Source organism: Papaver somniferum, chromosome 3 (assembly GCF_003573695.1).
Source record: "Papaver somniferum cultivar HN1 chromosome 3, ASM357369v1, whole genome shotgun sequence".
Taxonomy (NCBI): Eukaryota; Viridiplantae; Streptophyta; class Magnoliopsida; order Ranunculales; family Papaveraceae; genus Papaver; species Papaver somniferum.
In genome coordinates, this window is record NC_039360.1 from 21,147,075 (window position 1) to 21,159,365 (window position 12,291).

At 35.0% G+C, this 12,291-nt stretch overlaps 1 protein-coding gene across 1 annotated transcript; it reads right to left on the minus strand.

Moving 5' to 3' along the window:
* Nucleotides 1-4,770: 4,770 nt before the first annotated feature.
* LOC113359131 (putative F-box protein At1g53360) lies at nucleotides 4,771-6,570 on the minus strand. Its single transcript, XM_026602810.1, has 2 exons — nucleotides 5,866-6,570; nucleotides 4,771-4,836 (listed from the first exon to the last, which is right to left on the minus strand). The coding sequence occupies exons 1-2, from the start codon at nucleotides 6,568-6,570 to the stop codon at nucleotides 4,771-4,773; spliced, it is 771 nt and encodes a 256-aa protein (XP_026458595.1).
* Nucleotides 6,571-12,291: the final 5,721 nt, after the last annotated feature.

Sequence of the window (12,291 nt, forward strand, 5' to 3'; positions counted from 1 at the left end):
CAATACAGTTATCTCTTCTTCCTAGTTTCTCTTCATCTCTATTTCTTCATGGTATCTCGAGCAGGACTCGATCCTGTTTCGTGAGTTTTTTGTTTCTTTGTTTATTTTTTTGGTTGAAAACTTCAACCAAAAATGTCTCAGAGTGAAGCTAACACTAATGGGAGATTGTCATCGGTATTGCTTAACGGGAAAAATTATGTTCTTTGGTCGCGTATAGTGACTTTGGCCCTTGGTGGAAAGAAGAAATTTGGTTTTATTAATGGAAAAACAATTTGTCCTCCATCTAAAGAAGAATTGAAATATGAAGACTGGATTTCAGATGATCAAACAGTTAGAACTTGGATTCTCAATTCCATGGAAGCACCTATTGCTGAAATTTTCTCATTTTCTGATTCAGCCAAAGAATTGTGGGAAGCTGTAGCTGGGCTATATGGTAGTCAAAACAATGCAGCTCGCATATTTGAGTTGAAGCGTGAAATCGCTATGGCAAATCAAGATGAAAAATCTTTTACCGAACACCTTGGGAATCTTAAAAGGATGTGGGATGAACTTGATATGTATCGTCCACATACCACTGATGCAAAAGTTCTTTTAAAAAGGGCTGAAGAAGATAAAAAAATTTCATTGCTCAATAGCTTGAAACCAGATTATGAGAATCTCAAAAGTAACGTGCTTATGAATGTTGATACTCCTACATTATCAAGTATTTGTGCTATGATTCAAAGAGAAGAAACTCGCAAGAAATCAATGAGTTTTGACTCCAAAAATGTTTTTGAGAAAGGAGAAACAAGTTCTCTTCTTGTGGAGAAAGAAGACAAGTGACGGTTTTCGGGTACGGACAGAGGTAAGAAAGTTTATAAAAACAAAAAGGAGAATTTCCATTGTGATCATTGCAAGAAAACTGGGCATACCGTAGATCGTTGTTGGGTTCTACATCCACATCTCAAAAATAATTTCAATAAAAATAGAAAAGATCATGCCGCAGTAGCCGATGGTTCTTTCTCGATAAATGATTTGGCGAAACTTCTACTACAACAAATGAGTAAGTCTGCTCCTTCTGATTCTTCTTCAACCCATGCTTCAGGTAACTTTCATGCTTATCTTACTTCATTATCTAAAGTGATTAATTCTTGGATAACTGATTCAGGAGCCACTGATCACATGGCTAATAACACAACATATGTATATGATTTCATTCCTAATACTGGGAAACATGATGTTTCTGTAGCTAACGGTGCTACTGTGCCGGTGCTAGGGAGTGGAAAAATTAATTTCTTTCCAGAAAATTCCGCTTCTAATGTTCTAGTTGTGCCGTCTTTTCCGGTTCAATTGTTATCCGTCGGAAAAATTACAAGATCTTTAAATTGTGATGTTATTTTCTCACCAACTTCTGTGGTATTTCAGGATCGAAAAACGAAGAAGACGATTGGTGCAGGAATATATTCTAACGGACTTTACTTATTCAATCCTCCTAATAAAGCATGCCATACAGAAAATTTGGTTGAGAACCATATTATGCATAAACGCCTTGGGCATCCATCAGCTCGTGTTTTAACTAAACTTTTTCCTTCTATTTCTTTAGAGGCTGGTGTATGTGATGTTTGTCAATTTTCTAAGCAAACTAGATTTCCATTTAATAATTCGTTATCTGTGTCTGCTAAATCTTTCGAACTTATTCACTCTGATTTATGGTCTTCACCTATTGAATCGTACGATGGTAATAAGTATTTTGTTATATTTGTTGATGATTATTCTCGTAGTACTTGGATATATCTACTAAAATCAAAAGCTGATGTTTTTTCAACTTTCAAAGTTTTTCATAACATGTTGACTAACCAGTTTGGTGCAAAGATAAAAAAATTTCGAAGTGATAATGGAACTGAATATTGTAAGGGTCTCTTGCCTAAATATCTTAGTGACCATGGCATTATAAAACAAACAAGTTGTGTAGGTACACCACAACAAAATGGTGTGGCCGAAAGGAAAACTTGACATATTTTAGAAACAACTCGAGTTATAATGTTGCAAATGAATGTTCCTAAAAAGTATTTGTCTCATTGGGTCTTAGCAGCGACATATCTAATTAATCGACTTCCTACTAGAGTTTTGGATTTTAAGTCTCCGTTAGAAGTTTTAAAAAATCGAAAGATTGATTTGTCGCATTTAAGGGTATTTGGATGTGTTTGTTATGTTCATTTGCAGGCAACTCAAAGAGATAAATTGGATGCGCGTTCCGTGAAATGTGTATTTCTTGGGTATTCTTTAACAAAGAAAGGATATGTCTGTTACAATGTGGCCGCTCGCAAAATTATTATCTCAAGAGATGTTCGGTTCGATGAAGCTGCTTCTTATTTCCCGCTTAATGAGGATCATGGGAATCCATCACAGGGGGAGTCCTCGAGAGATTTAATACCACTTGTACCCATGACAACTAAAGAGTCACCAAGTACGGATACATGTGTTCCTATATAAGATTCAGAAACAATTATGTCTAGTGAACATGAGGAAATCACTCCAACATGTGAAGATAATTCTACTGATCAAGATACAGCACCAATTAATAGTGAAGCTCCACCGTGTGCAAACCCAAATATCACTCAAACTGCGTCATCACCACCAACAAACGTGTCAGGAATTTTGACTCCACCAACATGTGTGGACAGTAATAAAACTATTCGTGCTACAGAGCCGTTCCTAAGAAAATCAAGCAGAGAAATCAAGGCTCCATAAAAATTAAAGGATTTTTATACATATCAGGCTACAACATATCCTATTCAAGAGTGTTTTACATATGATAATGTTTCTCAACCTTATTTAACTTTTCTTACTGCCTTGTCAGGGGAGGAAGAACCAAAGAACTTCACGGAAGCAAATAAAATTCCTGTTTGGAGGACGGCGACGAAAAAAGAACTACGAGCTCTTGACGAGAATGAAACTTGGGATATCGTTCAGATGCCGCCTGGTAAAAAGGCTGTTGGTTGCCGTTGGATATATAAAATAAAGTACAACAATGATGGGACCATTGAGCGGCATAAGGCGAGACTTGTCGCTAGAGGATTTACACAAATGTACGATGAAGACTATAAAGAGACATTTGCTCTGGTTGCCAAAATGAATACATTTAGAGTTCTAATCTCTTTAGCAGTAAACCAAGACTGGAAACTTTTTCAAATGGATGTAAAAAATGCGTTTCTACATGGAGACCTTGAAGAAGAAGTTTATATGAGTATTCCACCTGGCCATCCGGAAGAAGGAAAATCGGGAGCTGTATGTAAACTTAAGAAGGCGATATATGGACTAAAGCAATCGCCAAGAGCTTGGTATGCAAAGCTTAGTTCCGTTCTCAAGGAAAATGGTTCTAAAGAAAGTTCCGCGGATCCAACATTATTTGTTAAAAGAGGTACGTCAGGTACAACTATTGTCTTAGTTTATGTAGACGATATAGTGATAACTGGTGACGATTATGTTGGTATTGAAAAACTAAAGTCTCTCTTGCATAATAAGTTTGCTATCAAGGATTTGGGAACTTTGAAGTATTTTCTCGGCATAGAAATTGCTCGCTCAAAGAAAGGTATTTTTCTAAATCAAAGAAAATATGCATTGGATTTATTGAAAGAAACAGGAAATTTGGGTGTAAAACCATCAAAAACACCTATTGATAGCCAAGCAAAGTTGGATGAAGATGGTGAGTTACTTTCTGATAGTGGTCAATTTAAAAGGTTAGTGGGTAAACTTATATATCTCACTATTACAAGACCGGATATCTCTTATGTTGTTAGCCTTGTAAGTAGATTTATGCATGCGCCTACAGTAAATCATATGCATGCAGTTAACCGAATTTTGCAATACTTGAAAGGCTCTCCAGGAAGGGGCATATGGATGCGTAAAAATGGACAACGTTCCATCTATGATAATTGTTCTATATCTATTTCCGCTTATACGGATGCAGATTGGGCTGGATGTCCGGTGGATCGGAAGTCTACTACTGGATATTGTACGTTTGTTGGCGGAAATTTGGTAACATGGAGGAGCAAGAAATAGAATGTTGTCCCACGGTCTAGTGATGAAGCTGAATACCGAGCTATGGCGTTAACGACATGTGAAATTATTTGGCTTCGAGCTTTGTTGCATGATTTGGGTTTTGCTTCGCCTCATCCAACCAAATTGTTTTGTGACAATCAGGCTGCTGTCCATATCGCCTCTAATCCCGTCTTTCATGAGCGAACAAAACATATTGAAGTAGACTGCCACTTTGTTAGAGAAAAATTGAAGAATAACGTTATTTGTACCCCGTTTGTTCCGAGTGCTCAACAGTTAGCTGATATTTTCACGAAAGGACTTTCCGCTGCCAGATTTGAGGAGATACTAGGCAAGTTGGGCTCAATTGATATTTACGCACCAACTTGAGGGGGAGTGTTGGAGAATCTTAAGGACATTGATGGAGAATATCAAGGATATTGACAAGATATCGTCTATCTTAATTGGTGATAATACTATTTCCATATATTTGTTTTCCATTAGGAGAACTTCCTTTTAGGTTCTAGATTACCCAAGTTAGCGTTCTCTGTTATGGAGAGTTAGTACATATCTGTAAATATAAATATCCTATATTGTAATTCACAATAAAACACTGCAATACACTTATCTCTTCTTCCTAGTTTCTCTTCATCTTTATTTCTTCAGAACATGACTCAGCAACAAGAAGAATGTTGTGACTAGCCTTCCACAAAAACAGTTTGACATTTTGAGGAACTTGAAGATGCCAAAGTTTCAACCAGCAAGAAGCAAATTACGTTGCCCAGGTAGAGAAGTGGATGAAGAATACTGAGAAAGAACCTGATAAGTAGAACTAACAGTAAAACACCACATTGAGTCAAAGACCGCCTCAACTGATCCTAGTAAACAAAATCAGTTGACTTTATATAAGATTCTCCACAATATCATGATCATTTTGAATATATCTATATCTACTACATAAATACGTGGGTGAACTCATTCCACCGAAAACAGAAGCCAAAATCCTCTCTGTCAACTTAATCTTTGTCATAGATGCTAATTTGGCAGACTGAAGTAAATCCAAGACTTAACAGATGAAATCAATGGTTACAACCAAACCAAGCATGTATAGCAATTACGTTTGTCTTACTCATTGAAAACTATCTACAGTTTTCATAGTGAAATTTTATTTCTCTTTCTAAATAGCATCACTCGCTTTGCATACCGCGACAAGATTCTGCCTACCAGTGTTCACTTTTCTTACTGACTAATAAAGACAACTTTTCTGTTGTTTCCTATTCAACTATTTTTTGTAGGTCGATCAAATTCAACAACCAAAAGTCAGAGTGACAGCACTAAAAGAATATCTGAGAACCAGGAACATGATAGATATTCTAGAAAGCAAGGATCCTAGGACTACTAGGAAAGCTCTCTCCGTTTCCCATGATAATTTCTTCACATGCCACTCAGACTCAGATTTTTCTTATACAGGAAAATAAGTTATCAAAGTTAGCACAACATTCTCCATAAAAAAGCCAAGTAAAGTAAATAACAAGATGTGCAATAAATAGAGCAATAAAAAACTATAAGAGTGATTCATACATGGTAATTGGTATAATGTCAGCACATATTGCCAAATAGTAAGCTTCAGGAAAGATCCGTTGTTATTTAATCCCAAAATGCTTAAAGTTTCAATGAAGGTTATCAGCAGTATACTTACTAGACCTCTTACTTTTCAGTTTATCACTGTTTTCTGTCCGTTCACTTGAACTTGCGCTTTCACTGAATTCCATTGTTTTTATATCCTTTTCTCCTAATACTTTCACTGAGATTAAAGTATTCTTGTGAGGGATCGCTTCAGAAAGATACCTGCCAAATTTTGGCATCCATTTTGGCAGATGAATCTTTTGGATCGTACCTATAAATATGGTTATGCCAATAGTACAGAAGCCTACCGCTCTTCGTATACCCAGACGGTCGCGATATGTAAATTTCAAAAGACCCAAAACTAAACTCTTTACTCCAGCTCAACTCATTAAAATTATCTTTGTTCTTCTTCTTCAATAACCATATTTCACAAGCACCGGCATTTCGAGAATAAGTAACACTTAGAAAATCACCTAAAACCGCTACTTTAGTAGAATAATAAACTGGATCGCCATCTTGTGTCAACAAAGGTGGCGATGGAAGCTCACTGAACTTCTTATCAGTCAAATGGAAAGCAATTATGGTTCCTTTCTGAAGGTCCACCCAATGAAGAGCTCCATTTGCAAACACACCAGCACATAGTGGAACATTTTTCAGTTCCATGTCTACATTTTCCACATCTCTCCATCCATTTCCACTGCCAAGAGTGTATATCTGAACAAGTCTAACATTTGAGTCCCCTTTTGCAGACATATTTTTCCTAACAACCTTGTACTCACTGGTCGAATGAGTGTAACCAAATCTATTCCACCGGTAATGTCCTTCGGATTTTGGAAGCATAACATACTCTCTGGTGATTGGATTACAGATATAAGCAGGTCCATAATGATATTGATAAGCTTTTTTAAATGGAGGGATTATATTCATCCTTGTTTTTCTACTAAAGAACGCCTCATGAGAATTCTCATCATACTCGGCATAAGAAAATTCATCAATCTCTCTCGTATAAAGAAAATATAGCTTAACTTACCAGCAGAAGCGTAATCATGACGATTGAAGTGAAACTGAGAGAAGGATGGATGACGAACAAGGTCTCTCCAAGGTTTGCAAACTGATTTGCATTCCAAAACACATTCCGCAGGTAGACGACTTAGAATTTCTAACATGATCTCTTCTGGTAGGTTGTTAAACCTCCCCATAGCTAAGAGAAGAATAAAGTAACAGTAATTGCAGGAGTGAAAGACAGAGAGTAGATTGAAATTTCTCTTTTTTGTAGTGTTTTCAGGAGGTAAACCGGTAGCGGAAGAAATTCTTCTTCTTTCCTCTATAAGGTTTAGGGAAAAAGACAATTCTATACATGGAACCTATCACCGTGACCGTTTTCCACGGCCAGAGAATACTTTTGCGTTTCGGGTAAAGTGTTTGACAAAAAACAGTTAAAAGACGAGCGTTCCAATAGGACAAATACGGTTTTCTTCATGAGCTACCACGAAAAATTAGTGGACACAGACCTACATGCACCCCCTTAAGTTCCTCCTTTAAGCAACAAATTCTGTAACTCTTTAAAAGAGAACCGCTCATATGGAGAATTCTGACTTTTTAGGAGCAGTGTTTACCGTTGTATAAATATTAAAATTTTAAGTTAGAACAAGTGTATTACTTTGATTCAATTTTGGCTCGAACTGAAAAGATTTTTCAATTTCTGAAAAGATATCGTGATCACTTGAGTTATTGATCTGGCAATGGTACCAGGGGAGGAGCTATAATTAGAACTATGATTTTAGGCATACCAAAAACTTTCAAGGCATACAAAATAGTTTTGCCATCCTAGGTGACCTTATAAGGGATGTCTATTGGATAGTTCAATTACCTATATACCCTTGAACCTAAAATCAAAAAATAAACTATCCTAAACATCTCTTCTTCTTCCTCCAGCTAAACCACCTTCCTTTTCTCTCAGATTTTTTTTCATCACTGTATTTAATTATCGATTCGTGAAAATTCGATCATCGGTTAAATTAAACTATATAATGAATCGTACAAAGAAAAAAGCAAACGTCAGGTGTTCTAAATCCTCTTCCAATCCATGAATTAAAGAAGAAGAAGAACCAATTGAAGATGAAGGTGTAAAAACTATAATTGAACCGGAAATTGAATCGGAAATTCAACCACTTGAAGCTCCAAATACTGAAATGAGGATAAGAAGGTATTGCCTACAAACCCAATCTTTTATTTGTTGTTCTTCATGGATGGAATGGGTTAAATTGCTAAAAACTTAGGGTTTTTGACGGTTATAGTAGCGGGTTCGGCTGATAATTGAGTTGAGTTTTGAGACGAACTGTTCTTGAAATTTCACCCAGAAAGTGTCTATGAACAGTTCGGCTAAACCATAAATGTCAATTTTTAGCCGAACCCTAAAATGTGTATTGAATACGTCCCAGAACAGTGTCAGGTTCGGCTAATACCTTGCAAATCTTCCCGGCCGAACCTGAGAAGTGAAATTTACCCCAGGTGGTTGTCAGGTTCAGCTGACTCGATTAGATCACTTTCAAGACGAACCTCTCTCTGTAAACACTTAGAAAATATTGATTTTCAGGCTCTAGGTTCGGCTAGCTCGTGTTGTTGAGTTATCAGCCGAACCTTCTCTTTGCACACTCAAGTTTTTCGATCTTGTTTTGGCCATAACTTTTTCGTCCGATGTCGGAATGACCTCATTCTTTTTGCGTTGTGTTTGTCTTTTCATTCTCTTGAATTTGAAGATAAGATATAATTGATTTTAATGAGTTTAATATGGACCTTGGTATTCTCCATCATTAGACTTCACTTTCTTAACACTTTTAGTAATTTCCACTTTTTTGGTTTGGTTCATCCTATGGAACGGCTGCACAATAGAAAACATATGTAATAAAAATCCTAACCCCTAAATGTGTATGAATTTAAGTGTTTCATGGAAAATCAGTATCATGTTCGGCTGATGTGATTTTTTGAATATGAGCCGAACTTGGAAAAATATATAGTTCGGCTGATACGATATTTAGAGTGAGAACCGAACCTAACTTTCAGGAATAAGTTCGGCTTGTTATTAGACTTTAATATAAGCCAAAATAGGATCTTGCAAATAGGTTGGAAGTTGGAAAATGAAGGTTCGGCGTATAACGTTAACAAATTCAGCTAGCCGAAATGTTCATCAATTTAGTGGGTTCGGCTTATATTTTTAAGCCGAACATAGTCCTGGTTCGGAACCATGATGAAAAATACAATTTTTTGATGATTTCAATCTACAAAAGTGATATTAAACATAAAATAGAAGTGTACATGTGTGTTAGAAGCATTGGGTTCCTCATATATGTATTCATCATATGATTTGGCTCATAAAAATCATCATCTTGAGTTTGAGTTTGTGTAAAATCATTCTCACAATCTAAGAAATCAGCCATTTCTGGATCATTGTTGTAGTTGATATGTATTTTCCTAGGTTTTTTAGATGAAGAATAACCCTCCTCATCCTCCATTGAATCAAGAAGAAAAATTTTCTCACTTTCTCCTTCTCTCCTTCTCAATAAAAACTTTGATTTTTTTCCCCAAATTTTTTCATCTAAACAAACCTTTATAATTCTGAAAATTATATTAATCACTAAACAAAAGTTTTAATCACTAATCCAGATTACTAACACTAATACGTAAATGGTAGATTTGCCACTAAAAAAAATTGGTTAAGGGGATTTCTGATTTTGTTATTTCACATCCCTTTTTGTCTTTATTCAGTATGCCTAATAAGATTTCAGTATGCCCAAAATCATAGTTCTAGAATTATGACTATGAAGTAAACACAAATGGACTTGGAGGCCTATTTTCCTTAAGGTTTTACAAGGGTGTATTGGATCCGGATTTATTTAGATAACTAAATATCTTCAAAACTCCGAGGTATTCAACTACTCCCTCCGTCCCCATTATATAGGCGGAGAAGTGAGTTTCTCTTAGAATAAGATTTTTTTTTTATTTCCTACATTTCATCCTCTTTTCTGTTTTATCTTTTGTACAATTTCCGACACTAGAAACATTAACTTAATTGTGGTGATAACTACCTATAATAAATAAGGGAAATATATGGAAAAACCCATTTTGGAATTGAAAGTTTGCCTATCTAATGGGACTACAAATTTTTACAACTCTGCCTTTATAATAGGGACGAAGGGAGTAGGATTATTTCAGATTCCTTAAATATCCTAGATATTCAATTAGGTTTTTTTTAGATTCTTTAAATATCTTAGGTATTCAATTAGGATCGGATATCTTTGGATTGTAAATGATTCACTATATATTAGGATTTTCTAGGATATGTTTAGGCAAAATATATATAAAATTATCCTCTACCAATCTCCACCAAGACCGTGAGATTTTCATGGATACTCATAGTAATCATATATTGACATATATATATATATATATGCGAGTGTTTTTTCTTTATCACTGTAAACAAAATGGATCCAGGATCCTCCATCTCTCTAGCAAGCAAGACAAGGTACACAAGACGTATGTATTTCTCAAATTCAAGATCATTTTTTTGTTCATGTTTGATTATCAGTTTGTTATTTATTCCATTGTCATTCTACTAACTTGCTAAGAACTTATTATGGAAAATGATTTTTCTTCTTTCTTTAATTATCGATGTGGTGTAGTATCAGATGATCATCACTTTTGCAAGTGATTCTGATATGATGGAAACAGACCCATTAGTTCCATGCTTTTGTGGTTATCAAGATGGTAATATGTATCTATCAACTGCTTTATTATATATTTCATAAATGATTGTATATCATATGAGTTAAAATGATTTACCACTTGCTACTGTGATTGATCGGGTATTTGTCGCCATTATTTTGATGAGCTTTTTGTTTTTTTTTTTGTTTTTTTATTCAGTAACAAGAGATAGGATTTTTATTGCGTGAAAGGTATTGTTTTTAAGATTAATTTTTATATTCATTAGTGCTAACGTTATTTAACAATCATAAAACACGTTTTGCTTGAACCTCTAACCTTACTGTACCCAATCTGTATGTACTTGAAAATACGTAACTAGAAATGTCTGATATGGGGGAAGAACAACAAGAGGTTGCAAAGAGTAAACGAAAGAATGATACATGATCAATGGAAGAGAGCAATGAATTGGTTGTGCTCAAACTTGGAAAGATGAAACCGGTGATCAACTATCGCTGCTCAAATGTGGAAAGATGAAACCAGTGAAGAAAATAACAATGAATCGTGAGGTTATTTTAGATTAATTAAAAGTAATAAGGATTTTATTTTATTTATTTATTTTGGTATGTTGAATTTTTTTTAATTATTAATTGCTCATTTTTCTTAAGATATTTGGTGGTAGAAATTTATTTCAATCTTTACAAATCAAAATTAATTCAAGTTACAATCCATTATAAGCTGAAATATATATCCTTAAGAATCTGAAAGATTCATTAAGAAACCATACATATCCACCAGAGTCAGGTAAAACTTATATCCATATAAATCCAAATAAATCAGGATCCAATACACCCATGTTAAGCTTTAGAGTCATCTTGCAACTACACACCCCTGTTCTCTACTGGCTTCGCACCTGAATGTCACTGTCACAACTCTTACAAAAATATGAGATGTTATTTTTAGTTTGTTTATCTCCTAAATTAAGAGCAAAAAGCCTATTCACATGATTATAAGTATTATTACACACCAAAGGATGTTTGCATTACTACACATATCTTTGCTACTACAATTATTAGACAAAAAGGAAGTTGTAGTCATGATACCATGAAGAGCACTTCCCCATCAACATGATTTTTATTCCATGTTCCTAATGGGAATCATGGCCATCTATCAACAAATGGATAAAAACTAAGTTTTCCGTATAAAGACATGAGTTCAGAATTGTTATGAATCCTCTTATTTCTATATATAACTATTTTACGTATAAAGACATGAGTTCAGAATTGTTATGATTTTGTTTTTTTTTATGAGGCTAGAAATGCGCCTTGTTGCACAAAGGGCAAGACATAGTTCAATGACTTAGAATAAAAGAAAACAGATGCTTGAAAATATCGTACATTTTATCATATGAGAGTAACTCCTGCGAATGTAGTCATTCCCCTTCGAAATGTAAGAATCTCAGAGCAAGTTTAACATCTGCAAGTGGATATCGAGAAAGAAAGAGATGACCATCAGGTAACTGGAATAAGTTGCAGCAATAACTCTGAAAAATAATGCAGCAATGCCGAAGTCCTAGAATTTCAGAGCAAGTTCAGCGTGCAGATGAGTACACCGCATAGACATCAAGAAAGATAAAGGGAAAATCGGTTGCGTCGTACCAAGTATTTGTACTTATGAAACGTGAAAAAGCGAGGGTACAACAACCACACCCAACAATTCGTTTGGAAATCTGAATACACAAACTCCAATATACTTTCAAGAGAATCAACTAGACAGTTAGACTCAATCTAGAGAAAAGTATATCAAAGAGTTTTGTATCTCTATCTCTCAATTCAATCTACAATCAACAAATAGGAATTTACGAGCCGATTGAATATTAGAGAAATAAATTGAACGGTACCAAAGACCAATGTTCAAGGATCAATAAATTTCAATTAACAACCAAAGGAT

Excerpts from the sequence above, each read along its gene's own strand:
- LOC113359131 (XM_026602810.1), bottom strand. The coding sequence starts at position 6,570 with ATGAATATAATCCCTCCATTTAAAAAAGCTTATCAATATCATTATGGA. Across the intron at positions 4,837-5,865 it reads TGGATGCCAAAATTTGGCAG|GTTCTTTCTCAGTATTCTTC; the intron begins GTATCTTTCTGA and ends TCTACTTATCAG.